This window comes from Raphanus sativus, chromosome 6 (assembly GCF_000801105.2).
Source record: "Raphanus sativus cultivar WK10039 chromosome 6, ASM80110v3, whole genome shotgun sequence".
NCBI classification, from domain to species: domain Eukaryota; kingdom Viridiplantae; phylum Streptophyta; class Magnoliopsida; order Brassicales; family Brassicaceae; genus Raphanus; species Raphanus sativus.
In genome coordinates this window covers 32,924,322-32,951,465 of record NC_079516.1, presented here as the reverse complement: position 1 = coordinate 32,951,465, position 27,144 = coordinate 32,924,322, and the positions used below count along the sequence as shown (strand labels likewise).

Genomic DNA, 27,144 nt, shown 5'->3' with positions numbered 1-27,144 from the left:
TTTTATATGTTTTTTTGTCAATGATTCGGCCATATTAATACATGGTAGGTCAGAAAGAAGCGGTTTCAATTTATTGCGCAACTAAACCTTTCACCCTCCTATCTATGAACTACTGAAAAACTCACACTGAGACTATTATTCATTCAGTTCTTGCACAATGTTATTGTCTCTAACAATGTGTTCATTTAGTATTTGTACAACATAGGCTTGAAACTAAACCATATATATATATATATATATATATATATATATATATATATATATATAGACAGTGACGAATGTAGAATTCTATTTTTATGGGGTGCAAACACATATAAACTTAAAATTATGGCTAAGATATGACTTTTAGTAGGGAAGGATAACTAAAATTTAAGATATATAATGCAAATTTTCAAAACTTTATGGTGGCACTTGCCACCTTCTTGGCTCACCTAGATTCGCCACTATATATAGACTCAAATCTTGATTTCTAAAGAATATGATGGACTTGCGTATCATCGGCAACTTTAAAGCGGGCATAGATTAAAACAAAATTTGAAGGAAAAGGATTTTTCTTTGTTAAAGAGAATGATTTTTTTTTGATCAAACAAAGAGAATGATTATGTTTGGAAATTGGGATGATGATTTCAACTCAAATGCTTTTTCTGCATGTTATTACCTCCTATTATTACCCCATCTTTTTGCATGCAACTTCATTAATAGAGCCGTGCCAACCCTTATAACTAACATAAGAGATTGAAAATAAAATGCCTCTATATTTTCTTAAATACTGCTATATAAATTATAACATCACTACATAGTAAAATAAGTAAAAGCTAACAAACTATATATTCATTTTAATGATTATAATAATCTATTTTATTTTTATTTATTTGACCAACACAATCATAAGATTAAGATGAAACTTTGGTTCACTACAATTTTTTTTTGTTTGTAAAAGTTAAAATTTTTGGGTCAACAATTATTATATACTAAGATTCATAGTAGTTATAAGAAGTGAAAATAAAAGGCACTGTCATCATATTTTATATACGGTTATGAAACCATTATATTTTTAATATTTCAACTAACTAGTCAAATAAACCGAAAAATCATTTTGAAGTTAGTACTATTATTTTTGTATTTGATTATTTTGCCATACAATTCACTACAAGTTTTTGAAAATTTGATTTGATTATTTAACTACCAAAACTGTTAAAACGTTATCAGATTACCGCGAGAACATTTCTATATTTTTTTATCTAAACCCATCAAATTATCTAAATCCAAGTATGTAAACATTTTTAGTATTTAGATTAGAAATAAGAAACAATTACACTCAAATGCAGTTTTCAAGTTTTTATTACACAATAAAACAGTTTATGCTATTAGGGTACTTTTTACTAACTAATCATATTTTTTACTTAAAATCTAACTAAATGAATTTGTAACTAAAGATAATATACTAACTTTACTTTTTTTCCTTTCTCACGAGATTAAACCACAACCATAATAAAGTGGTGGATCCTTGTGTCTTTTTTTCATCTTCTTCTTTCTCTCAAACTTTGCATCTTTTTTTGTAAAATGAAATTTGCTTAGAAAATTCAGATCTGATTCTTAATTTTTTTTCTCAAATTTTTTTATGAAGTCGTTTTTTCCATTATTCCATCTATCTTTTGAGATCCGTGAAGGTGTATCTCTGATGTTTGTATACACCTTATTTAATGTACACATGTTATTTTGTGTACGCTTTTTGACATATACACGTGTACATTCAAAATGAACCAAATTATGTGAATAAGTTGTACACATAAGGTAGACTGGTGTTTGCTTACTAAAAGAATACCAAACTACATAACAATAGGTGTACATATGATTTTGTGGGTTATTCATATTTAATGATTTTTAGTTTTGATTTAAGTTCATTTAATTTATTTTCCAATACATTTTATTAGCTTTGATATTTAGGAGGCAAAAATGAAAGCAATAAAAACAAGGATCATCGTGCAATTATGAAGAAGTCTTGAAATGAGAATCAAGGAGTTTTTGGTTATTTTGTGTACACTTTGTGACATGTACATGTGTACTTCGAAAATTGACCAATATACACAAGTAGGTGGATTGACGGTTGTTTACTAAAAAACCAAAATACATAATAAAATAGATCAAGTCAAACTGAATATGGTGTACATGAAAATAGGTGTACACACTGGTTGTGCATTTTGTAAAACCTTTGTAATATAAAACCACAATTTTGATGTGCAATAAACATGTTTCGAACATATATGTATATATATAATATATAATAATGTACATAACCACAATTATACACATGTACATAACCTCGAATGTACACATGTGTACACAACCATGATTGTCCACTTACATAATGTATCCATCAGGGTGTGCATGTGTACACTATGCATCCAAATATACACTAATGCTCAATATTTCACATCTACACTATTTTACTTGTATATGATACGTAATTTGAGTGATTTCTCATGATTTTAGTGATTTTTGGCATTTTAAGTTCATTTAATTTATTTTAGGACTCATTTTGAAATTATATACACTTGTACATGGTTACCAAACCACATAACTCAATGTCGTGTTCTACTTGTACATCGCTTAAAATTATATACATATACACATGTAAACATACTATACAATATACATTTGTACACGATTACCAAATCACACAAATCAAACAAAACTATATCTTAACCTTGTATCCTATTTGTACATCACTTCAATAATATACACATGTATACAAGTAAACATGTACACATACACACAAATAATCATGTATATATATACACAAGTAAACATATAAACATATAATCTTTGTACACATGTACACTTTTATATATGCACACATGTTCAAATAAGATGACTTAAGAGTTTTTTGTTCATTAAAAAAACTTAATTAATTCATAAAAATACTGACAAATATGGTGTACATGAGGATTTCATTTGTTTATTCCCTAAACATGTTGAAACAAACATACAATTAATTCATAAAAGTACTGACAAACATGGTGTACATATGCACAATGTTTTAACAGTGTAAGTGTATATATAAATGTTTAATTGAATGTTGCACCATGATAAAATATACATGTAAATATTAGTAAACAAGTGTACATGTTGATAAATTTAATATTGAGCTACTTGTATTCATAAGAGTGTACATGTGGACATTATTAATAAAGTGTACATATGTACACTATGTATCCAAATGTACACTAATGTCCAATATTCTACATGTACATCATTTTACTTGTACATGGTACACAAGCTAAGTGATATCTCATAATTTTAATGAGATTTAGCATTTGTTATTTGTTCATTTGAATGTACACATATATATGTTAAAAACGTACACAAAATAATATATGTACATTAAATAAGGTGTACACCAACCTCGGAGATACACCTTCACAGATCTCAAAAGATAGATCGAGTGATGGAGAAAACGATTTCATAAAAAAATTTGAGAAAAGAAATTTAAGAATCAAATTTGAATTTTCTAAAAAAAATAGAGAATGAAGGAGGAAGAAGACGAAGGAGAAAAAGAAGGAGAAAAAAAGGTAAGAAACTTTAAAAAATCGTAGGACCACTTTAGTTAGATAAAACGGCTCTAGTTGATAATAGTTGTTTTTTAGTTACAAAAAACTATCTCAAGAGCATAAACTGTCCTACAGTGTAATTAAAATCTTAAAACGGCCTTAGAGCGTAAAAAACTCTAGAAAGAATTACATTGTGGGTCACTTATTGAGTTTGTATTTACACTCTAGGTCACTTGTAGCTACTCACACACATTTTGCTAACTAAATACCTAACTAGTTACTATATACCTACGGTAGCTAACTAAATTTTACTTTCCTATTTCTTTTTCTCTATCGAAAAGAAATTGAATTTCATCTAATAGCTTCTATCTTTCTCTTTCCTGATTAATAATTTCTTTTATCTAACACCACTACCACCACCACCACCACCACCACCAATGATAACTCCACCACGAATACCACACATCAGTAACTGTCTTCTCTATTGCCTCTATCCCAAGCCAAACCACCTACGTACTTAAACCACCATCGGACCCAACTCAGCTTCACCACCGACCAAAAAATTGAAATCTAATTAAGATTTGTAAAGTTTCATTTAAAATGACTAAATAGTGATGAAAAAACTGGAAAATGGTGGGGGCGGCCATGTTTTGAGCTTGATGAATTGCAGGAAGGTTACAAGGAAGGAGAAGATGGCGAAAGTACAATTCTGCCCTCACTAAAAACAGAAAAATAAAGAATGTACTATCCAAATTAACTAAAACAAGATACTCAAAATCATTCAAAACATCAATTATCTTGTAAAGTTTCAATCTTGAATCAAGAAGCATGATGTTTTGCTATGTGGGAATTGAGATATTGTATAATATAGACCCAAATACATATGTACACAGATTATGTGTACAATAAAATCGAACACATCCATGTCCACAACAAAATCATACACATCTATATGTACACCCGATCTCATGTACAACTATACATATGTCACCATCTAAAAACTATTAAAACAGAAGTACAAATAAAATTTGACCCTTGTTTTCCTAAATAATTATAATAGTATGCCATTGATCTAATCATTAATTTCTTTGACCAAAAAAATCGCTTACATTCCTTCATGTAGACAATTTAATTAATTAATTTTGATGAGCATGTTGTAAATCAAGAGAATATTCTTAAAATAGTTCCTCCAATTAATAGCAAATAATTAATAGCGTGAACAGTTATGGAATATTACCAATATCTTCATCTTGGTAACAAAAACAACGCCAAAAATCATGGATCGTAATTTATAATAGTTTAGATATCTGTGATTATTTATATGATAGTATGTATACAATACTATTAATTATATGTTTATTGTGTTATTAAAGGGGAAAAAGTAGATTGTGAATTAGGAGTGGGTGTACGAGTACCCATTCGGGTTCGGTTTGGGTCTGTTTGGTTTTCGGGTTTCTGGGGTCAAAGATTTCAGTCTCATTCAGATATTTTTAAATTTTGGTTCGGATTCAATTCAGATCTTTGCGGGTTTGTTCGGGTTCGGATGACCCATTTAAATTATTTTTAAAATTTATTATATACTTTAAATTTCTAAAAATATATAAAAAATAATATATTACATATAAATTTGAATAACATATGTCAGAATACCTGAACTTAACATATAAATTAGTTTGATTTAAATATTTTGATAGAGAATTAATAATTATTTTAAGTATTTTGGGTGTTTTTAGTATTTTTTAACTATTTTAGATATTTACATTTGATTATTTATATATATTTCAATTATTTAAATCAACCTAAAAATACCATATATATTTTGGATGTTTTATATACATTAAATCTTAAAAATAATATATATAAGTATATAAATCTATTTCGAATACATTTAGGTATCCGAAATACTTCAGTTCGGATTGAATTCGGTTTGAATTCTCTAAATACCAAAATTTTGATATTTAATCAACTTCAATTCGAGTTTGGTATGAAAAACAATAAATTTATAAAAACATATACCGCACGCATATTTTGTAAAAATATACACCCGCACGGGCGTGCGGGTCAAAATCTAGTTTCCTTATAGTACATAAAGAAAAACAAGTATACATATCTCGTGTACAACTATACATATGTCACTCAACAAGATACAAATAAACATAGTACAATGAGATGTAACTTATTTAAATCTGTTTTTTCCTTTTAAATAGAAAGTGTACATATGTAGAGCTGTACATGTGGATATCGTCAAAGTCATTTAAATATATATATGTACATGTGGATACCGAATTTGCTATCAATACTGGTCAAAATCGAACTGAAAACAACCAGAAGTTCATAATCGTTTGTGCAATTATATGAGTCAGTTCTGTAAAATTAAAAAGTTTAGGGGTTAACTCAAGAGGACTTATATGCAATTTTTGAAGTTTAAGGCGGAAGTGATAACAATTGAAAATACAAGGACCAAAGCTGCAAATTAAAAAAAATGATCTCAAGGTTCAACAATGGCGATCTAGAACCCGGAACGACAACGGATTCGATCTAAGGTACACCGCAGGTCACCACGCCAGGAGAGGAGCCGCTCACGGTAAGGGGGAGACTGAATTGGCGGCCACCACAGCGGAATCCGAGCATCACTACCACCCCCAAGCTACTGTCACAACGTGAAGGAGATGAGTTGTGGAGCATAACGTGGAGGAGGAAGCTGTCATGTTGATTTCACGACGAAGAAGGAGACAAACTACGATGGTTTGGCAATCAAGTTTGGCTAAAGTTTCCACCAGTCATGGAAGAGAACCAAGAAGTAAGATCAAAAGGAGCATAATTTTCAGAAACAAAAAGATTGTATTGAAGGTGGTGGTTGCAAAAGAAAACAAAGAAATAAAAGAAAGAGAAGAAAAGAACCAAAAAGTTAAATACTCATCCGAAAGAAAGAGAAATTAATGGAAAAAGTGGATCCTATTAGTTTTGATTTAGTTTTGTTTTGGTTATAAAGTAGAGAAATTAACAACTTGAGTCACTTTTTGACTTTTAATGATAGCATAAGTCACTTTTGTATACTCAGACACTTTCTGAGTGGCTAAATACCACACTGCCCTCCTTTGATAATCCTCTCTCTCTTTCACGTTCTCTCTTCATTTTCTCAGTTACTTTTTTTCTCCTTTTTCTTTTTGTACGCTCTTTTCTCAATCTCTCTCAATTATCTGTAGAAAACATTTCAAATTCACATAGGATTCAATAATAAAACATTGTTATCAGAGAGTGACGAAGCAAGATCTAAATTTTGAGTTATACAAGTCACTGGCGTTTGGAGGGGATGTTTGAAAACGGCCATGGCGTTTTGATTATAATCAGTTAAGATTCATAATTTATGGGAAAAATTGTGTGTTTGTTTGTTTCTGACTATCGATTAATCTAATCAACATTTGTAAGTTCTAGATGTAAAACCATAAAAAAAAAAAAAAATTTCATGAAGAAAATCAATTGCGGCTCAGAGATGAGTTGCAGAAATCGTAGGAAACCCTAATTTGAAGAAGACAAGTTTATTACAAAATTGCCATTCTCTTAAAAAATTTTAAAATTAAGCATAAATGAAATGTACATGTGTACAAACCCGTTTAGTGTACATGTGTACATTATCTCTATACATGTGCATATTACATGTATAATGTACATGTGTACATATATATATATGTGTTACTTAAATTTTCTAAAAACCAAACATCAAAATTGCAAGAAATTTTCTATAGAATGCGTGGATGCAATATAAACATTATCATTGGTTTCTGAAGTGTACATGTATAAAAAACCGTTGAATGTACATCTTATATGTATAGTGTACATGTGTACACACATATATATGTACACATGTTCACTTAGTTAGTATAACGAAAGATTAGTATGGTTAGGTGTGGGCAACCGGGTGACCATTCGGGTTCGAGTAGATACTAATCGGGTTTCGGGTTTTCGGATTCTTAAAAATCAGCCCCAATCGGATATTATAAAAGTTCGGACCGGTCTCGGTTCGGATCCTCTCGGGTTCGGTTCGGATTTAGTAACAAATCATAAACCCGGTTGAACCCATTTAATTTTCGGGTTCGGATCTAAACTGGATATCGGTTATCCATATTCCTTTATTTTACCCGAACTAACTGTTTTGTGACTTCGTGTTCGACGAAGGAACGTTTCAAATGAAAAACAAAAGTACACAGAGAAAACTAACTCTATGGTTATGTCATACAAAACGTGAACAAAGAAATAACAAGTATAAAAATATTGTGCAATAGTGAAAAGCAAATACTCCAAACGTGAGAGCTTTTATTAAACTTCAAAATAAAATGAACTTGTTCATAACAAACCAAGCAGAACACACTTCAACTGAAAACGAACTAAAGCTCAAAGAGAACACCAAAACCAAAATAAAAATACGAACTAAAGCTCAAAGCGAACACCAAAACCAAAATAAAAATAAAAGACTTCAAACTTCAGCAACAGACTTCAAACTTCAAGCTTGTCTAGCATTTCAACTTCAGCTAGAATCTGTTCATTAGTTTGGACTTTTTCAGCAAACTTGATATCAGCTTTCATCCATTGCTCACTACACATCAGCACTTCTATCATGTAATGAGTGAGACAGCTTCTATATGGTTCTAAAATTCTCCCACTTGTGCTAAAAGCACTTTCAGAAGCCACAGAAGAAACCTGCATCGCAAGTAGATCCCTTGCCATCTCTGCCAAGACTGGGAATTTGATTCTGTGCACCTTCCACCAACCGAGAATATCAAACTCAAATCCCATCATAAGCTTCTGGTTCTCAACAGGTTCCTTCAAGTACATTTCCAGCTCATCTCTTGCCTCATTTTCTGTTTCAGCCACAAGTTCCTTGTACACAGAATCCATTCTCTCATAACCAAAATCTTCAACGACCAACTTCAATCTCTCCATTTGCTCTTGAGCCTCCTGAACACTCGCAGATGGTGCTTGCTTTGTCTGAGAGGATTGAGTACTTGCAACTCTGAAACGACCAGAGTACTCCTGGAACATGCTTGTAAGGAGATCAAGAACAGACGCACTCATCTCTTTGGACTCGATACTATCCTTCCCATACAATTTCTCAAAGCATAAGTTGGCGAAACCCATCTTCTTCCTTGGATCGATTATTGATGCAATGATCAACATCCTATTCACATTCTTCATGCCATCCCAATACTTCAGAAATTTGTGCAACATATCCTCAGCTTTCAGCTTCAAATCTGGGTCCAAGTTGTTAGCCAGTGCTGTGAGATTCCTCTCAATTGTCACTATCTCACCATAGCATTTGTAGGAGTTGACTTTTGAGGAAGCAGAGACAACCAAGGTGCTGTTGTAGAATATGATTAGAAACCTCTTAAGCTTCTCCACAGCATTCCAATCAATAACATCAGGCGGTCCTTGCCTCTTAACCCCATTTTCTACTTCTAAAAAGTAGTCATTATACAACCTATCCTCTGCTTCCATCTTATCAAAAGCAACTCTAAACTGTAAAGCTCTAGACAGCATGAGAAATGTTGAATTCCACCTAGTCTTAACATCTAGAGGCAGGCTACCTCGTGTCATCTTCCCGCTAGTAACCTTCTGCTCAAATGCGTTCAACCTATGGGGGGAAGAACGGACGTACTGAACTGCATTCCGGATGGCCAAAACATTTTCTCCTAAATCACCTAAACCCTCCTTAGCTATCAAATTGATAATGTGGGCACAGCACCTCATATGCAGATAGTTACCATCTAAAACCAGAGCATCAGGCGACACTTCACTGAACTGCCTATGGAATCTCCTAATAGCTGAGGTATTAGCAGTAGCATTGTCTACCGTAATAGAAAACAATTTCTGAATTCCCCAGTCAGCTAAGCATTCGAGAAGAACAGTAGAAATTGTCTGACCTTTATGATCCATGACAAATTTGAATCCAAGAATGATTTTCTTCAACTGCCATGTTGGGTCAACAAAATGTGCAGTTACAACCATGTAACTTGCACCTGCCATCAAAACAACAACATCTAGTTAGAATGATAAACAAATGTTTTCGTTTTTCAGTTTCCAGAAATAAAAAACCCTTACCTGTCACCTGAGAAACCCAGATGTCAGTGGTGAGTGAAACTCTTTGCTGGTTAGTGTACAACCACCTCTTCAACGCCTCCTTCTTCTTCACAAACATCTCCACAATATCTCTAGTAGCAGTTCTTCTTGAGTGGGGCTTGTAAAGGTTAACCTTAATGGAAATGCAAAACAAATATCATTAGTTTCAGAAATATACAAAAACATTAACAATGCAAATATACAACGCTATACCTTGTTGCAGAAGTATTTCCAGCCTGTACTTTCTATGAAAGAAAGAGGCAACTCAGCTAACACCAATAACTCATTTGAGGCTTCTCTGAAAACCGTCTCAGACACCTTTGATGATTTCACACTGCCTTCATTATCGATCCTAGCTTGATTCTTCCCTTGGCTGATCACGTGAGCTTGGTACTCTCTGCAGATTTGCAGGTGCTTCTGGAGATTGGAAGTTCCTGACTTTGTCTGGCATGAGAAAAGCTTTTGGCAGTAGTGACAAATGCACTTGTCACGGCTCTCCTTTGTTCTGGTGTAGTGTTTCCACACACCTGACCTCGGCACAATAACTTTTGGCATCTTATTTGCCCGAGAACTCTCTCCACACGGTGAGTCAGCTTCCTTCCTCTTCCCACGGCTATCAATGGTTTCACAGTCTACATGTTCAACTTCAACTTCATGTTCTTTGTCAGCACCATTGTTTTGTGGGTTTTTAGAGGACGATGAATCCATCTGCAAGCAATAAAGAAAAATCAATACTCAGGACATGAAGCACTGACACAATACGCCAATACAAGCGACTTGTATTATTATTCTAAATTCTAATAAAACCAAAAATATAATTGCCAAACATTTTCAAAGTAACGAACGGTAAACTACCAAGCTTCTGAAACAAAACAAGCATACAAAAACAAGTTGACAATTATCAGAACAGAACAAACATAAGACAACCTTTATTCTAAAACAAGTTGACAACAAATGATTTAGTATACAACACGTAAAGAAACAAATCAGTTATTGACAATACCAAAGTTCACAATCATCGAAAAGAACAAACATAAGAAATTCTTTTATTGACTAATACATAAACACAAGTAGGACAGTTTAAGAAACAAGACACGAACTTAAGAAACAAGACACGAACGCATATAAAAAAAAGTCTTGAAATGCAAACAAAACTTTTTTTTTTGGTCGCTAAATGAACCCGAAAAAACACAACTTAATACTAACTAATCAAGTACAAAGAAGAAGAAGACTACCTCTGAATGTGCTATTGACGTCTTTGAGGAAGGAAATTAAGACTTTTTGATGGGTTACTCTCTCCATCTCAAACGCTTATATAAGTGAAGATAATCTAGGGTTTAGAACTTGCAAAAGAGTAGATTCGGAAAGGATAAGAGTTAGGAAATGATTTTGGATGTTGAGATTTAGGGAGATTTAGATCTATCTAGAGAGAAAGTTGAGATTTTCTGGATATTCTACAAATCTAATCGTGAATCGAAAGAGGGGAAATGGTAAAGTTAGTCTTAGGGTTATTACATCGGATATACTGAAAACCCGAATGGATCCTGGTATTTAACCCGAACCGGTCCATACCCCATTATACCAAATAATCAGCCCCAATCGGTTTTTAGACAAGATCCGAACCCGATCCGACCCGGTTTTATCGGTGCGGGTTCGGTACGGGTTATCGGGTATGGATTATTTGCCCTGGCCTAAGTATGGTTTCAGTTGTATCATCTTGCCAATTTGGATTACTTTCAAGTGTCATTAAAAATAGATGTAGGAAATTGGTTTTGGTGAAATCAAAATTTTGAGAATATGAGTAGTCATTGCAAGTAGAAGAGAGTGCCTTATATGTACACATATTCACGTTATCCACATGTACATCGAGAAAACTATGTATATGCTATGTCTCGTATCCACATGTACATGCCACAAATAACCAGTGCAAAAAAATTGAAACTTTGTAACAAGTTAATAACATTTCAAAGAAAGATTGAAACTTTTTTGTAAGTTAATACTTTTGACATCTGCTGTGACAGCTTGGTCTTGGGAAGTAGATGTAAGTCCCTTTCCTTTGTCTTCCTTGATCACTCTTCCACGGGCTCTCCCCATCGTGCCCTACAAAACAAAGACCTGGAAAGTGTGTGAGTCTCATGAGGATTTTTCATCACACATAAACCAATTTATCAAGCATAGATCAGTAAACACCAATCGCCTAGCAAGAGTCATCAATCAAGCTAATGGAAGCATAAATAACGATTTTCCCCAAAAAATTCGAAAATCTCAATTCTCAAGAACCCTAACTTTTGAAATTTCAATTCAAGACAATTAAACTCGTTTTTCATCAACCCAACTCATCAATCAAGTTAATGGAAGCATAAATAACGATTTTAGAACAAAAAATCGAGCAAATCCCACTTTTAAAAATTTGAACTTTTTCAACCAAGAAAAATCAACTCGAAATCTCAGTACCTTAGCTTGCTTTGAGGAAAACCGAGATTATAAGGAGAAAGAGATAGGGATTTCGAGTTCTCAGCAACAAGAATCACAAAATTTCGTTGAGAATTGAGGAAATTATGTTCTTGAGCTCTTGAGAGAGTTTGAGAACTTGAAGAAATTGGGAAGGGGAGAGAGAGAGAGAGCGATGAAGAATTCAGTGGTGGGAGGAGGAAGAAAAAGAAAAAGGATAGAATAGAGATTTCATGTTTTTTTTTTTGGTAACAAATGAAGGTTTGGACAAAGTGTCCCGGTAACAACAAGTGACTCTTTATGATATTATAAAGATGAAAAGTGACTTGGAGTGTAATTGTTTCTATAAAGTAATGGAAAAGTTAAAAAAGTGTGTTAGTAGTATAAAGTGACTTAAAATGATATTATAACTCATAAAGTGACTTACAATGTAAATCTCTCTTTAGATTAAACTAATATAATTCATAGATATACCTTAATTAAAAACAGTAACTAGCAAAAATATGCCTATTTTTTTTTCGGCTAAAAACATATTTTATTAGATATTGTCAATACAAATATAATTATACAAGAAAAGAGGACAAGATCGGAACATGCTCCAATCCATCGAAGAAACAATTGCTTTTTTGGCCAAATAATCTGCGGGAACATTACTTTTGCGATTAACATGATTGAAATAAACAGACTCGAATCTTATCTTCCAATCAAAGACTGTGTTATGTAATACCACCGATGGTTAATTGCTTCTTGTTTGACATATTTGAGAATGGTAAGGTTATCTCCCTCAAATATTACTTTCTTGTATCCTAACGAAACACATGCTTGCATCGACCAAGTTAACACTGATAATTCAGACTCCACTACTGTAGATCGCCCTTCAAATTTCTTCATTCCTGCTTCCAAAAGTATACCTTGATTATTTCGTATAACCCATCCCATTGCCGATGCTTGAGATCCTTCACGGTGAGCAGAATCATAGTTACACTTAACCCATCCTAGGGGGGGAGGAACCCAGTTAGTGGTCCCTGTTGCAGAAACGTGTACCTCTATTAGAGATAATTATGCGGGGAGTGTGCGTACAGTCTAACCATTCCTTTAAATCCTCTCGAGCTTTAGTAATGACCTCAACTGCTGTATGAGTAGTTCTGTTGAAAAGTAAATCATTACGAGACTTCCATAAGCGCCATATCACCCAAAATGGTAACAATTTATGTTCATCTGAAAGGTCCGATCTTGATGCATAGGAGAAAATAGTATCTAATTTTTGATGAAGAGATACATTTTCATCAGTAATAGAAATAGGTAAACCTGATAGTCGCCATACTTGTTGAGCAAAAGGACATAGGAAAGAAGCATGGAGACTAGATTCAGTATCATGACAACACCGTGGACAAGTAGGATCCACAGGGATATGACGATGTATGAGATTATCTTTCACTGCAAGTATTCCAGAACCCATTTTCCAGATGAAGTGTTTAAATTTCGGAGGAATTGATGCAGACCAAATCTTCTTTGACAAATCTGGATTAGTCGCTAGTGGTGGGGGTGCAAGCACAAACCTCTTTGGAAGTGGTGATATAATGATAACCAGACTTAACTGTGTAGTTACCGTCTGATGTATATGGCCAGATGATTCCATCTGCCACTGGTTGATGAGGAAGATAAGACTTCTGAATAATAGAAATATCAGACTTCTCGATCAGTTCTTGGAGAACTTCCACATCCCATTGATTTGATGCTGGCTCAATGAGGGTTTTGCAAAAATATGTCTATTATTTTCTTAAGTATGACTACTCTAAGCGAAAGCTTTCATTTTCTCGAATGGAGGCACGGGCATGTCAACATCCTTAGTTAATTTTAATTTATGCATTTTTTTTAAAAAAATATTCTTACTTTAATATTATCTATATTTAACAAATAATATATACTACAACTTATATATCAAAAATGTTTTTTTTGAGCAAATATTGATGAAAAAAATAATTCATATTTTTTATTGCGAACTCACTACATAAATCTACAGTTTTCACCTCATACTTTTTACTGCAAGTTACATCAAATCGTGTGGGTGTTTGAAATGAAATTTCCAACCGTTTCTTCCCGATGATTTCCAAAAACTAGAATAGACTTAGATGTGTATTTTTGAAGATTTGATTGCCAAAAGTTTGGGAGAACTATGAAAAGGAGAAGAATCAAAACGCTTTTTTCTAAATAGTGGTTGGCAACGATGAACTGAAAATTAGGGAATATAATTTTAAAAAAGGAAATAAAAAAGATTTAATAGATTTAGGTAATATTTTGTGACAGTTATTTCCTAGATTTTCGGATTTGGTTACGGATCCGGTAGAAGGTACTTTCTACAACCGGTAGAATATGGATGAATAGGTAGATAGTGAATACTGAGACAGTAGACAAATGAGAATTTAGAAGAAAATATATTCTTCGAATGAAGACATAAGAACATTTATTAGGGCTAATGATCTACCAGTTATGCAGACAAGTGTATAAAATATATATTATGTACTCTGCCTCTGTAGATTTATATGTTTTTGGTGTATTTCGCAGTCTACCACGTGTAGATCGTTATAGTTGTAGTAGATTGCATAATCTGAAACGTCGTAGATGGTAGATCTGATATATTTACACTTTTAGATCATTTTGCAAATTGTTATTCCAAATATTTATTTATTAAAAAATTATTTTTCATATGTACACATACTTGAATACTTCAAGCTTCATATTAATTTATATGAATTTTTATAACCTTAAAGAGTAGTAGAAGTCCAAAAGTAGAAAAAAATTGATTTTGTTGTAAACGGACAGACATAATTTTTTTTGTTCTCTTTTCCCGAATTTCCCTTTTTATTATAAGTCAACTCTAATATATACTACATGTGACCCGGTAGAAGCAATTATTAAAAGAGTATATCAATGTTTTCGGAAATTTACATAATTGAAGCCATATCATATAAGTCATAACTCTAATTTTTTTTGGTTTGGTTTAATATTAAAAAAACGACAGATATATCTGGAGATCGCCCTAGATCTGTTAAGCCCTCCTTGTTCTCCTCTTGGTCTTGTGTCTCACACACACTCGCTGAGTCTGTCGTTTCCCCTGGCCCTGATCATTGATGACCTATCTGACGATTTTTTTTTACCATCTTTTATGCCCTAGATCTGTTAAGCCCTCCTTGTTCTCCTCTTGGTCTTGTGTCTCACACACACTCGCTGAGTCGTCGTTTCCCCTGGCCCTGATCATTGATGACCTATCTGACGATTTTTTTTTACCATCTTTTATATTCCTCCTTTTCTTTTTTTTTTTCTCTCCAGACAGAGAATCCAAAACGACAACGTTTAAAACCAACAACAGTCGACGCATTTGTACTTTTCTCTTCCTTCCTTCTCTTTTCTTTTTTTTTTTTTTTTTTTAATTATATATAATAAATCAACCCGAATAATCGGGAAATCAGTTCCAGTTACAAACTCGCTTTGAACAAAATCTCCAAAGTCAAACTATTACGACCTAGCTTCGCCCACCCACTAAACCCGGCACATTCCACTAGTCCGTTTTTCGAAATTCCTTGGAATCGGTTTCCGTTCTCAACCATCAACAATGATCACGGGACGGTGAGGTTCTCCTTATTGTTTCGGATGCCGGGACTTCCCATGTCGTCTCCGGAGTAGCTAGATACCGATGAACTCCACAAAGCTTATAACAGTTACCGTCTTTGAAGCTCAGGACGACCAGTAGAGGATTGTTCCAAATACTTACCACGATGCTTTGCAGATGCCACCAAAGCCGGGGATGTACAAAACGCCACACATCGCCTGAAACGCAATCTTAAACGAGAAAGCACTCACTATTGCCGCCATCGAACCGCCTACCTAAAACAACGGGCTGAGAAAGAAGCATCATCAAACCGCAATCTTCAAAACCTGCATAGAAAAAGAGAACCGTCTGCGAGGTAGCCTAACGACCGAGACTTTCCTCACATCGGGATGACGGAAACTGAAGCGAGGTCTCCACATCACCGGCCAGACACAAGCTGACCCGACCTGGCTAACCGGTGAATCCTAGCTCTGGTACAGAGAACCTGTACCGGTCTTCATGCGCTTCCGGTGAAACATTGATGGAGAAACGAGGAGGAACTAGAAGCAGGCCTGAACGAGTCCAAACATAGAAGGACACAGCAACCGCGAATCGATGAAATGGAGACAGTAATGCAAAGGAAGAGCAGCCGCAAAGTGAGCGGAGTACAGCCATAGACGACAGGACACGGACATCACCTTTAGCTACACACGATAACTCCAAAGAAGAGTAGCAACCACACAGCCACCACACCGCTAAGGACGTGCCGGTGACGGACTACAACCGCCTCCCCTGAGCAAGAGACAAAGCCTTTAACCCTCAGCAAGACCACAAGCCAACGGTTAAGAGGAAGCTCTTCCCTCCTCTCCACAACGAAGAACACTCTTCGAATGAACCAGCACGACGACCACCACGGGGAGAGAGACCACTGAACCACCACTCGCTTCCAGCTCGAGAACCCCGACGAGATCTACAAAATAAAATCGAGAACCGCCAGAGCCAAACCCTAAACGCCGACTACGCCTTACCTCAACCCTCACCGCCTCACCGGAACTCCAGATCGAGTCACCTAACCACAGATCCAACCTCTTCGGAGCAGATTAGAAATCCCGCGGCGGATCCCCTTTCCAGAGCACCTAGTATCTCGACGGATTGGAGAAAGAGAATGAAGACGGAGCAAAGTAAAAAGAAGAATTCAAGGGGAGAGAGCTTCCGGTGACCACGCGCCCGGCTGACAGCCACCGGAGCAGATCGGAGAAGATGAAGGTGGGGGTTCTTTTGCAAAGTTTGTTTTTTCTCGAGAGAGACTTTTCCCTCCTTCCTTCTCTTTGCTTAACAGATTTTGATTTTTCCCCCACAATGCCCTAAAGAATCTCAAATCATTCAGCACCATCTTTTCACATACAAAACCCTAATTTCAACCTCTTGATGGCTTCCCCGGGGAACCCCAACTCTCCGGCCGACGATGCTTCTCCGGTGACGGAAACCAAAATTCCGGCGGAGGATCCTACTTCGCTAAGGAGAACGAGGCCTTCACGCTCTTGCACTGTTAGAGCGCAGCAGCGGCGGAGAGAATGGTTAAGCCTCTCAAGAAGGAGCATCGACGGAGGGAAGAAGAGGTGGATGATGATGATGCGGACGAGGAAGATGTGAAACCGAGGCAATGCGATGGAGGAAGTTCCGGGAAAAGCAAAATCGTCACTTCTCTTGTCTCGCCACCGGAGCCTTCACAGATGCCGCGGTGGAATCTTAGGTCCATGTGGCAACTTGCTTCCGTACTCAATTTCTTACATGTGAGCTCTCTCTCTCTCTCTCTCTCTTTCTCTCCTTCTTGTGTTCTTAGCTACTCACTAAGTTCTCCTCTCTCTTTTTTGTTGCTTGAAGGTTTTTAGACCGCTTTTGAAGATCAATGCCGAGTTGTAAGCAACTGGCATCCTTTTATAATTGATTTTTTTTCCCTTTCAGAGGAAATAAAAATTGTTGAAAAAGCAACATAGGCAGGCTCTTCTCCTTGATAACTATTTAGTTGTTGATGGTCTTGGTGCTGGCCGTTCTCTTCGTGACAGGAAGCCAGTTAGATACACTTTTGGTAAGGTTATGACCTTGTTGGGAATTTACGATGGCCCCTGCCTGTACTTTGTTTTTGCATCTATGCCTGATTAAATATCCAGCTTAATCTCTACTGGACTGAAGAGCTTTACTAACCATTCAATATTACTGCAGATGATTATGATAGGTCGATAAATGAAGCTATCAAGAAAACAAAGTAAGTCTTGAGTGTTGCTTGCATTGAAACATCTCTCTGCTGTTGTTTTTCTTAACATGTTATTGCCTCTTACGTTCCACTTTTCTTGATAACCTTATCTCAGGAAGATGCATCCATCACCAGAACCTTTCCTCCACAGAAGAGAATCAGCCAGATTGGACGCTCTTGCAAATGGCAGTTCCACAAGTTCAACCCGCCCAGCTGAGCCTGTGAACGATACAGCATCTGCGGGATCTTCTGATTTTGCTTATTCTGATGAGTTCAATGAGCAGAGAGATGAATCCATGGACAGAAGGCAAGACACAGTGTATTTTTCTTCTCCCCCCTTATAATTTTCTCACCAGATCTTTGCGAAGTGAATTTGTACTAACTGAGTGTAATTTCCTGACAGTAACAGGCGCAGGCAACGGTCCCAGAGATATTCAGCCACCGACTTTGTTGAAAATGTTTCAGACAATGATGCAGAATTTGAAAGCGGTGATGACACTGTTGGGGAAGCAGTTTATGATGAAGAGTATCTTAGGAAGCGTAAACAGAAGAAGTTATCTAGTGGTTCTGAGGGAGAGGGAGAGGAAGAGAACGGAGATGAAGAGTACAATTGGGATGAAGACAATGCTGAGTACGAGGAAGAGGAAGAAGAAGAAGAAGATTCTCTAAGTGGCAGCGAAGAAGATAGTGATGAACCTCGAAGAGGTAAGAAAATGCCACGGAGAGAAGCTAAGTCAAGATCAAGGTCAAATGATTCCCGGCCAGGCCTGAGACGTAGTAAAAGAGCAACAAGGATCGATTACCAACTATATGAGTTCTCAGAATCAGACAAAGAAGTAACAGGAGCGGCTAAACGTAAACGATTGGTTGAGCCAGATGAACATTCTGATGAATCAGGGAATGGGAATTTCACAATGGGAAGTGAGGATTCGGAAGAAAATGCAAATGACCCTGAAACAGAATCTGCTGAAGAAGAAGAAGAAGAAGAGCAGCCCAGAGAGGCCAATGACAATGCAGAGAAAACAAATGGTACAGAGAATAATCAACTGAACAATTCAAACGACACAGAGCAAGAACAAGTTGAGGGTGTAGTAGGCAAAAGGCATTACCTCGATTTAAACGAGCTTGCTCCAGTATCTGGTTTTGATGATGGCCCAAGTACAGCTTCGAAGGATGATGATAAGACAGAGAATTTATAAGCAAAGACATAGAGACCGACTTATAGTTCAAAAGAAAAAGACATTGAGACCGTCTTAAAGCTGCTCCCTCTGGTCAATCACCATTGTATGTATGATAAGCAAGATATCTGCCCTGTTGGATTTTATGTTTTCAGGAAAACTCGGCTAATAAGTGAAGTGGAGAATGTTGGAGAGGCCTAAGAAGAGTATGTGTAGATTAGTTTAGTCATATTTTTTTCTTATCCTGAAAGGGGAAACAATGAAGAGGGCGAACCAGAGATTCCCTACTAGCTGTTGGTTGTGGACTTATTATTAGTGTACAGTTAACTTTTGTATTAACCATTTAAGCACGTTCATGGTCTCTTAGATTTTGGTATGAGAGACTTTGCTGAACGGAGTAATCCTTTAAAAGATGTGAATCTCTTTTTGCGTTAGTCCCATGTATCATTTGTGAGCTTGGAGTCCATTATAGCTAAAAGAAAATGAGTTGTTCTTTGGATTTCCAAGCTATTGGGAGCGGCCTTTTTCAATACTAGTCTATATCTCTTCTTCTCCTCATACTGCTATATAAACAAACAATCCAAGTGAAACAATTGCTTCTAATATGAAAACTCTTGTGCTTAGGGCATCTCCAACCCTACTTTATTTTTCACTCCAAACTTCATTTTGGAGTAAAATCTTCTCCAATTTCATTTCATATCTAACTCCAAAATGGAGTAATGGTTAGGGTTACTTCATTTATAGAGTAATCTCAGCCATTACCCAATTTTGGAGTTGAACTCTTTTTATTTATGAAACAATCTTTTTAGTCTTAAATATTTTTATTTTATATTTAAATAATATTTAAAATAATACAATAACAAAATAAAATATTTCAAAAATTATTATTTAATAGTTTTACATAAAACAGGCATAAATTAAAAAAAAAAACAAAACACAAACCATATAAAATAATATAATATTATAAAATAAATAATTTAATAATTCGGTAAATTATTTTTCGGAATCAGTGAAGTATTGTTCAAATGGAATAGATGAATTTGTTTATCTTGTGGGTCAACATTTTGATTGATAACATATGTACTTCTTGAGCTTGATGTATGCACAAACATTTAAATCATGTAAGTAGTTCAAGTTACAAAAAATCATTTTAAATGTTTTTAATGCATTATTTTGTTTTTGAATTAGGAAATTGCATATGATGAAAATTGTACCAATTAAAATTGTAAGAAAACTCTAATTGTATTTTTAGTGACAAATATTTAAATTAACTAAAATTTATTTTATGAAATTTTGTAAACATAAAGTATTCGGTTTAATTGTTAAATTCTTATAAATTGAAGGTACTATTCATAATTATTCACTAAATAAAAAAGAATTATTTGTGAATATTTTTTGTGGAGTAAGAAATAGAGTAATACATTGAAGTAAAACCATATTTCATTTTGGAGTTACACCAATTTGGAGTAAAATATGGAATAATACATTGGAAATGCTCATATAGTTCACGTTGGAGTAGCATATCTGAAATTTTAATGTATAATTGAATACCATAAGTTGACAACGTATGAAGTTTTGATAATTGAATTTGTTAGCTGTTAAAAATGTATATTGTATAGTTGGTTTATGAAATTAGTTAAATACCATTTCTTGACAATATCTCTATGATTGGTAAAAGGGGGCTTTTCAGTAATAGTTTAGTCAAGAAACTAAACAACTTGCTAGAGAATGAGTTCTTTGAGTCATTTTCAAAGGCTGATCCATGGAATTCGGAAGTAGCTGCGCAGATCACAACCAAATGAAAATGTTTCTCAATTCTATTTTATGAGAAATATGATCTTGTTAATGTTTTTTTTTTTGGTCAAGAAATCTATACTTATTAATGATTAGTTTCAGTGTTATTACACACAAGTGTGTACGATTATTACTATAAAATAGAAATGAGAAATATAATTTCCGAAAACACAAAAAAAAATGTTAATTGTGCTTTATAACTTTTGGTCATGATATATTTTTCATAACTATTATTACACATAAATGTACACCATTACTGCAATAAAATAGAATTGAGAAATATCATATTAGTAGAAAACATAAAATAAATAAAAATTCAAACAGCAAACTTGGACTTGAGATTGTTCACAGTTACATCATCAGTCCTAAACGTTTTGGTCAAAACCGCGTTTGGAATCTCAGGCATAGAACCGAACAGAGTACTAGGCAGAACAGCCGATCCTGGAAGCTGGCTGTTAAAGGAAGTTACCAAACGTGCTTTCCCTTTACCAACGTTCCACTGGAAATGAACCAACCCTCTAGGGACAACAAACATTTCTCCGGCATGTATAACCTTCGAGAACAAAGTGTTGTTTGTGGTCAAGAACCCGACGAAAACAGAGCCTTCGATCACAACTCCTGCTTCGGTTGCACGAGGGTGCGAGTGAGGAGGGTTCACCCCGCCTGGAGCGAACTCGACGTTGTTCATCGAGAGTCCTAAGGTGTTTAGACCCGGAAAGGTCAGGACGTTGGCGGGGGCCACGGCTACGCCGTTACGGTTTGAGGTGTTTAGAGGAATGCTTAAGCCGGAAAAGAAGAAGTCAGAAGCGGAGACTGGTGACTTGCAAGGGAAGCCATTGAGGGAAGGAGAGGCTTTGAGATCGCCGACGCAGAAGTCTTGTAAAGGGTCAGAGTCTGATGAGAGGGATGGGGTTACGAAGAGGCAGAGAGTTAGAAGGAAGGAGATGCGGAGAGAAGTCATGGCTTTTGAGAATGATGAAACAGAGCATCCTCTGTTTTGTATTTATAATGGTTGGGGAAAAAACTATTTTGACTTGTTCTCTCTTTTAGTCTGTTTCTCTCCTTTAATCTGTTTCTAATGTATTATAATGTTTTTTTCCATTGATTTTGTCGTAAGAAGCAAACGAAAAGACAAGAATTTGCAGAATATTTCAAAGTCAATGGTTAATTAGAGAAGGACTCATGGCTTAATCATGAATTACATAATGATTTCATGACTTAAGCTCTGTCTTTAAGAATAAAAGAGAATTTTTTAGTACTCATTTGAAAGGGAGTGATTGAAAATTCAAGATTGTTTCATAAATAAATCAGTTGGTAAGAATTTAAATAGTTTATGTTCAATAATTTGTTGGCCTGGACAGGTCTATATGGGTTTTCTAAGTGACAATTTCCATGTATAATATTTGTTTTTAATTAACTATCTTGTTCAGCACCCGAAGCCAACCGGCTATTTTGTGAACTCCAGCAATGCCGATAAATTTTACTCTTCGTGGCCAACTAGAATCGAACTGCGGACTACCATATTGGGGTTTTCATATATAATCTTTTTATTTTTATTTTTTGGTGTTACAAAAAACGTGTAACAAAAAAATATTTTTTTTAATTAGAAAGAAATAATTACTAGGCTTAAAGGTTTAGATTTTAGTAAACAAAGATTCAACCAAATTCTCAAACAAAAAGTCAGGATTTAATTTGACGTAAGACACAGGTAAAAACTTTTCTTGTTCTATTATAAAAATTCCAGTATGTGTTACATACAGATTTGATACAAGCATGTTGTTTTGATTTCTTCTTATGTATGATAGAAGAATCAAGTGTTAGCATTTATGATTCTGATGGCATTTCAATGAAACTACGAAGCATGTGCAGATTCTGAGATATCTGTAATAGTATTGCTTCTCCTTCACTAACATCTACAACATTTGAAATTTGTTGCAACAATTCACCCTTTGATTCAATGGCAATTAGTCTCTCTGTAATCTCTGAGATCTCCTTCACTAACTTATCTTTTCTGCTTCCATTTTCTGTAACAACATCAAAAGAAGATTCAGATGGTTAAATAACCTTAAAGAAACATATAACCAATGAATCTCTAACCTTTTTCTTCCTCTATGATCCCACCATTGTTGGCTGTAGTCTCCTCAGCTGAATCTTTCATTTGTTCCAAATCTACTTCATGATTTGATGAACAATCCGGTTTAGTTTCATTGTTTTCTTCATCAAGAAACTCTTCTGCTTCTCCTCCTTCGCCGTCTTGATGTTGTTGTACTTCTTCTTTGCCATCTTGTTGTTGTTGTTCATCTTCTTCTATCAACAATCCATATCTCAATCTATAAGCTTCAATTTCAGCTTCAAGCTCTTTCATATCCTCTTCTCTCTTAACCAACAAACCACTCATAGACTGCAAAGCCTCCTGATCATACTCCGCTTGCTCATCCATCATTCTCTGATACTGCAATGCCTCCATCTGAACCGCGGCTTTCTCCGCTTGAAGCCTAGTAATCATAGCCATGGCGTTGTTTGCAGCAACAGCTGAAGCACTCCTCTCTTCATCTAGCTCCATATACAAATCCATCAACGACTTCCGGTCCAGCCTGACCTGCCTGTTTAAGTGATGAAGTATGGAATCTCCATCCAACACTTCGGCGTCCGGACCATTCTGATCAATCATAGTCTTCTTCATAGACCGGACAGACCAGCGTGGACTGTTCTGAGCTGAATCAGAAAAGAATCTACTGTTACCTCCTCTTACAAAACTAGGTGTTCTATCAAGTATGTCTTTGGTGTTAACAGCTTCTTCTTCCTCAGGCAAGTCAGAGTATTTGGAAAAATCCATAGTTCTTTGGTTGAATGAGACTCTAGGAGACGGACTTGGAGCAGCGAAGAAAGATCGGTTATTACTACTATTCGGTTTCTCGGTTTTTATCTTCAACAACTCTCCACAACAAGAACAACGCTGCTGCTGCTCCTCCTGAAACCTGTTGTTGGTTCGGTATTGATCAACCTTCGAACCTGTAACCGGAAACGCCTTCTGATGTTCATCGTCGATAAGAAGCTCAAGATCTTTATGTAAGATACCAATGAGAGACTTGTAGGTATCAACATCCGTTTCTTTCTCGGTAGCGAAAGAGAGGAGACAACCTTCACACATTCTTTTGATCTCTGAGAGTTTCTTGTGGACATGACAGTAAGCTAGGGAAGAGACGTTCTTCTTGTGAGAGTCGCAGATGGAGTCGTTGTAATAGAAGTCAGGGTTTGTTCCGACAAGAACATGGTCGAGTCTGGTGCAGAGGAGGCAAGGGGTTCTGAGGTCGAAGAGTTTGGAGAATTGGTTAGATGAGAAGGCGAGGAAGCCGTCTATGAAGAGGAGGATGATGATGATCCATTCGAGGATTGCGTAGATGAAGAAGTGTGGGAATGTTCCAAGTTCGTCTTCTATGAAGTTCTTGAAGGAACGGTTAGACATTTGATCACCGATGATAGAAGGTTACATGAAGATTGAAATGGTGGCGAAAGAAAAAAGCAAAACAGAGGTTATGTTATGACCTTTCTTATTTATTCTTCTATTTTTGGAAATTTAAAAAATATTTGAATCGTTGAAGACCAAAAATACCTGAAATAACGGTTAATCGCAGATAAGAATGGAGTATATGTTAGTGCATTTTTGAATTTTTTTCAGAGATAGTATCCATTCATGGGATCGTAATGATTATCGCTAATCATCTATTAAAAGCACATAATGTATATACTAATTAATGACACCTAATAATCTTAAAATCATCATCGAGTGGGGCGAGAACACAAAAAAGACATGAAACTGGCAACATTACATTATTATAGCATTACAGGTAATGCGACAAACCCCATACATACATACATCTTATAGCTTATCCCCAAAAAACATAAGATATATTCCCTCCGTTTTTTTTAATTTTTTTAAGTTTCATATTCTAAGAAATAAAATTGTTTCAAATTTTTTTTTTTGCATTTTCAATGCATGTTTTGTTATTTAATTGTAAATTTTTAAAAAAATTAATTGCATTTATTGAATTTTTATTGACTTAAAATTATGGAAAAAAGATAAAAACAAAAAATTATGCAAATTTAATATATTTTATTAAAACGTGTGAAAAATCTAGAATATGTAAAGAACAGGAGGGAGCAAAAAACACCACTCATTGATTGATATGGGATGGCACATGAGAATCACGATTTGTTTTAACTTAACACAAAATAAAACACACAACAGAGTTTTACAAACAAGAAACAGAGATGATAATGATGAACCCTAAACAGTAACCTAGTTCGTCCATCTCTAAAGTCCTTCCTCTGTTTAATGTTTCTTTTTCCCTCTGATTATTCATTTCAGACAAGAATACATAACAGTTTTGACGACATAGTAAAGATCAAAAACAAGACTAAGACTTTAAACCCAATATGTACGTACTACTAGAACAGAGAAACAAAGAAAGAAGCAATGTCTTGTGGATTCACCTTGGCTTTTAACGTCTAAGCAACTCTGATGATGTTGCTATTGCTATCTCCATCACTGAAGCTTGGCATTATTGGACCCAACGGGTTAGAAACAAATATGCTATTGGGCCTTTGTCACAATAAGCCCACCAAGCCTCTCATTTCTGCAACGGCTACAAGAGAAACATGATAAAACAGAGTGATAAGGAGTACGGCACAGCGCGAGTCACACCTTCCTTTGCGCAACCGTTTTGACGCTCTTCTTGATGACTGTGAATGAGCTGTCAAGCCAGCTGTGACGTCTCCAGATTGTTCTTCTTATCTCTATAAAAGAAAGGCTATGGCCTCAGTTGTAATAAAGTTGAAATGAATAAACTTCAGTAAAAGAAAGTTAAAACAAACACATTTCTCTCAAGTTCTCTGCTATCTTTATGGTATCAGAGCTCAGACGATGGATGGGAATCAAGACACCGTCGCTGTCACAGCTCTTACCCTCACTCACGTTGTTACCTTGAAGCTCAAAGAAGGAAACTACCTACTTTGGAAGTTACAGTTTGAGCAGTTCCTCTCAAGCCAAGCGCTTTTAGGCTATGTCACCGGAGATCAGCCTCGCCCTGCTCCAACGGTCACCGTTCTTGCTGGAGAAGAAGAAACACAAGCGGTGAATCCGGAGTTCAACAAGTGGATCCAAAAGGACCAACTTATTCTTGCGTGGCCCTACGGTACCTTAACCGAAGAGCTCTGAAGTCTGTCTATGGTCTTCACACCTCTCATGATGTCTAGATGGCGTTAGCAAAGAAGTACAACCGTGTATCCGCCTCTCGAAGGATGGATCTTCACCGACGCGTTCAGACCATGAAGAAAGGCAACAAGACCATGGCAACCTACCTCTCTGAGATTAAGTCTCTCTGTGACCAGTTAGACTCCATTGGCTCTCCTCTCACGGAAAATGAGAAGATCTATGGCGTTCTCAACGGCCTAGGCAAAGAATATGAAGCTGTCTGTACCGTGATTGAGCATTCAATGGATACACTTCCAGGTCCCTGCTTTGAAGACGTTGTTACAAACTCACCGGTTTTGACGATAAGCTGCAGTCGTATGAGAAGGCTCCTGAAGCAACTCCTCACCAAGCTTACTATGTGAACAGAGGAGGTTACTCAGGACGCGGAAGAGGACAGAACCGAGGAGGACAGAGAGGACGTGGCTCTTACTCAACACAAGGCAGAGGCTTTCCGCAGCAGTTCGGTCAGCCTCCTAACAGAAACACTGGAGGTCAGCGTCCTACTTGTCAGATCTGTGGCAAGTACAGTCATGCTGCTTACAGATGCCACTGTAGGTTTGATGAAAGCTTTACTCCGAACGATCCTCCTCCTCAAGCCAATGTCCTCACCTCTGCAGCAAACCAGCGACCTAATGGCGCAGAGTGGTATCCTGACAGTGGCTCTTCTCATCATGTGACGAGCACTCCTCAACACCTTGATGAAGCTCATGAGTACACTGGAAACGATCAAGTCATGGTGGGGAATGGTGACTTTCTGCCGATAACACACGTGGGTTCTGCTTCAATCAACTCCGGCTCAGGTACTCTTCCTCTTCTTGATGTGCTTGTGTGTCCTGAGATAACTAAGTCCTTGCTATCTGTGTCAAAATTCACCGATGATTATCCATGTGAGTTTACATTTGATGCTACAACTGTATGTGTAAAGGACAAGCAAACCCGCAAAGTGCTCAGTCAGGGAA

At 35.9% G+C, this 27,144-nt stretch overlaps 2 protein-coding genes, 1 long non-coding RNA gene and 1 pseudogene across 3 annotated transcripts; 1 reads left to right on the top strand and 3 right to left on the bottom strand.

Moving 5' to 3' along the window:
* Window positions 1-11,497: 11,497 nt before the first annotated feature.
* LOC108812886 (uncharacterized) lies at window positions 11,498-12,298 on the bottom strand. Its single transcript, XR_001943509.2, has 2 exons — window positions 12,120-12,298; window positions 11,498-11,765 (listed from the first exon to the last, which is right to left on the bottom strand). It is a non-coding gene; the product is annotated as an uncharacterized LOC108812886 (long non-coding RNA).
* Window positions 12,299-15,935: 3,637 nt separating this feature from the next.
* On the top strand, window positions 15,936-19,571 carry LOC108808422 (DDT domain-containing protein DDR4-like; annotated as a pseudogene).
* Window positions 19,572-21,118: 1,547 nt separating this feature from the next.
* On the bottom strand, window positions 21,119-21,988 carry LOC108809615 (germin-like protein subfamily T member 2). Its single transcript, XM_018581758.2, has one exon. The coding sequence runs from the start codon at window positions 21,890-21,892 to the stop codon at window positions 21,248-21,250; it is 645 nt and encodes a 214-aa protein (XP_018437260.1). The 5' UTR covers window positions 21,893-21,988; the 3' UTR covers window positions 21,119-21,247.
* A 709-nt stretch (window positions 21,989-22,697) lies between these two features.
* Window positions 22,698-24,433, bottom strand: LOC108811126 (probable myosin-binding protein 5). Its single transcript, XM_018583176.2, has 2 exons — window positions 23,029-24,433; window positions 22,698-22,955 (listed from the first exon to the last, which is right to left on the bottom strand). Exons 1-2 carry the CDS (start codon window positions 24,395-24,397, stop codon window positions 22,756-22,758), a joined length of 1,569 nt encoding a protein of 522 aa, XP_018438678.1. The 5' UTR covers window positions 24,398-24,433; the 3' UTR covers window positions 22,698-22,755.
* Between the last annotated feature and the right edge of the window lie 2,711 nt (window positions 24,434-27,144).